Here is a 2,510-nt window from a genome sequence, read left to right as displayed (position 1 = left end):
GGCCCCTGCTGCCCCCGCCGCCGCCGCCGCCGGGCTCTGGGCCAGGTGCGAGGTGGGGGGGGCCGGGCGCGGGCGCGGGGAGAGACGCCGCGGCCAGCAGTCACCCCGTGGGCGTGCTGGCTTTCGTGTGCTGCCGGCGGGCCCTGGGAATGGGGCTGTGGCGTCACGGTCACGTTCCCGCGTGTCGTCACGCAGCGAAGCCAAGCCCAGGGTGCTCCGGGGGTCTTTCCAGCATCCAGGGATGTGCCCGTGGCAAACTGGACCAGAACCTGGGTCTCCTGGCTTCTAATTTCAGTGCCTCAAGTCCAGGCCCATGAACAGGCCCATGGTGGAGCCCTGGCATGAGCCTGGCTGGGGTGTGGGGAAGGACTGACTTCTGCACCCTCCCACGGCTGGCTGCACACAGCTCCTGACCCCCTTTTCTCTCTCTCCACAGGGATTAGCAATAACCAGCCCAACCAGATGCACCTGAACTCGGCTGCTGCCCAGAGCCCCATGGGCATGAACCTGCCAGGCCAGCAGCCCCTGTCCCATGAGCCCCCACCTGCTCTGTTGCCCTCCCCCACCCCTCTGGGGTCCAACATTCCGCTGCACCCCAATGCGCAGGGCACAGGGGGGCCCCCTCAGAACTTGACGATGCTGCCTCCAGGGGGGCCAGACTCCCTGAACGCCCCCTGCGGCCCTGTGCCCAGCTCTTCCCAGATGATGCCGTTCCCCCCTCGGCTGCAACAGCCCCACGGTGCCATGGCCCCCAGTGGGGGTGGGGGTGGGGGGCCTGGCCTGCAGCAGCACTACCCTTCAGGCATGCCCCTGCCCCCAGAGGACCTGCCTAGCCAGCCGCCCGGCCCCATGCCACCTCAGCAGCACCTGATGGGCAAAGGCATGGCTGGGCGCATGGGCGATGCCTACCCGCCGGGCGTGCTCCCTGGGGTGGCATCCGTGCTGAACGACCCCGAGCTGAGCGAGGTGATCCGGCCCACCCCGACGGGGATCCCCGAGTTCGACTTGTCGAGGATCATCCCCTCTGAGAAGCCAAGCAGCACCCTCCAGTACTTCCCCAAGAGCGAGAACCAGCCCCCCAAGGCCCAGCCCCCCAATCTGCATCTCATGAACCTGCAGAACATGATGGCGGAGCAGACCCCCTCACGGCCCCCCAACCTCCCGGGCCAGCAGGGCGTCCAGCGGGGGCTCAACATGTCCATGTGCCACCCCGGACAGATGTCCCTGCTGGGCAGGACAGGTGTGCCCCCACAGCAGGGCGGGGTGCCCCACGGCCTGCACCAGGGGGTCATGTCGCCTCCACAAGGCCTCATGGCCCAGCAGAATTTCATGCTGATGAAGCAGCGGGGCGTGGGGGGCGAGGTCTACAGCCAGCCCCCGCACATGCTGTCCCCGCAGGGCTCCCTCATGGGCCCCCCGCCCCAGCAGAACCTCCTGGTGCCCCACCCCCTGCGGCAGCGCAGCGTGTCTCTGGACAGCCAGATGGGCTACCTCCCGGCGCCGGGCAGCATGGCCAACCTGCCCTTCTAGCGGCCCCGGTGCGGGCGGAGCTGGGGCGCCGCTGCCAATATGATAACCTTCAGAAAGTTCTTCCCCTCCAGTGCTGGGACGGCCTGGGTCGAGGGGTGGGGTGGAGGGGTGGGGGGGCTTGTGCGGGGCGTGGCGTCTGTGGAGACCAGGTGTGCTGGCAGCTTAAGGGGAAGTGGCAGAGCGGAGGGGGGGTTTGGATTGGGGTTCCATTTCGGCCACCAGGACTGCCCCTCGCCGTGTCCCTCCCGTCCTACGGAGCCTCCCCCTTCCCTTTCTCTGCACCCGCCCTCTTCAGCTGTGCTTTCTGTGTCCTGTGTCGACCCTCTGGGGAGAGGGGACAGAGGAGAGGTCTCCCCTGCTCTGTCCCTTCCCTCCTGCCGCTGTCTCCTCCGCTGGAGCTTCTGTCTCCTCTCGGTTTCTCTGCTCCCACCGGTTTTTCCCTCTGTCTTTTCCTGCTTCCTTCCCTCTCCCTGCTGATGTGGCTGACCCCCTCCCCCGCCCCCTGCAGGCGGCTGGCCCGGTGGGCAGGTGCCAGCCGCAGCTGTAAATAGAGCGCTGCGCTTTTGTGCCGGTTTGTGTGTGTGCTGTATTTCTGTGTTTTGATAGAAGTCACAAAAAAAGAAAAAAGGATAAAGGAAACCCTTCCCCGCCGGCCCCCGTCTTCAAATTCTTGCCCCCTCCATTCTCCTGGACTCCAGACCACGCAGTCTGACGCAGGCCCCCAGTGTTCGCAGTGTCTCTGGGTCTGTAAGGATCCCATTCCGGTCCCTTCCCCCCAGTGGTGAGATGGCAGGCACCCGGCACCTAAACTGAAGTCAGACCACCCAGACTTCCTCCAGGAGAGCCCCATCCAGCTGAGGCCCCCCAGAGCGGCAGTCTGTCGCCGAGCGATGCAGGAGCATGTGCGGTGGGCCCGCGTGCCTGCCCCGCACAGGTGACCTGGGGCCCCGGCTTCCCAGCTGTGGGTGGCTGGTGTCCCC

The 2,510-nt window shown here is 66.7% G+C and overlaps 1 protein-coding gene across 6 annotated transcripts in view; it reads left to right on the top strand.

The window, feature by feature from the left end:
- BCL9L (BCL9 like) overlaps positions 1–2,104 on the top strand; it is a 26,130-nt gene extending 24,026 nt beyond the window's left edge. For all 6 annotated transcript variants that reach the window (XM_029914607.1, XM_029914603.1, XM_029914605.1 and 3 more), the window contains one exon: positions 437–2,104. In XM_029914607.1, the coding sequence (XP_029770467.1) occupies positions 437–1,530 (1,094 nt within the window). In that variant the 3' untranslated portion in view covers positions 1,531–2,104. The remainder of the gene's footprint in view (positions 1–436) is intronic.
- Positions 2,105–2,510: the final 406 nt, after the last annotated feature.

Source organism: Suricata suricatta, chromosome 11, assembly GCF_006229205.1.
Source record: "Suricata suricatta isolate VVHF042 chromosome 11, meerkat_22Aug2017_6uvM2_HiC, whole genome shotgun sequence".
Lineage (NCBI taxonomy): Eukaryota > Metazoa > Chordata > Mammalia > Carnivora > Herpestidae > Suricata > Suricata suricatta.
The sequence above is the reverse complement of the archived record's forward strand: the minus strand, read 5'-3'. Positions and strand labels throughout refer to the sequence as shown.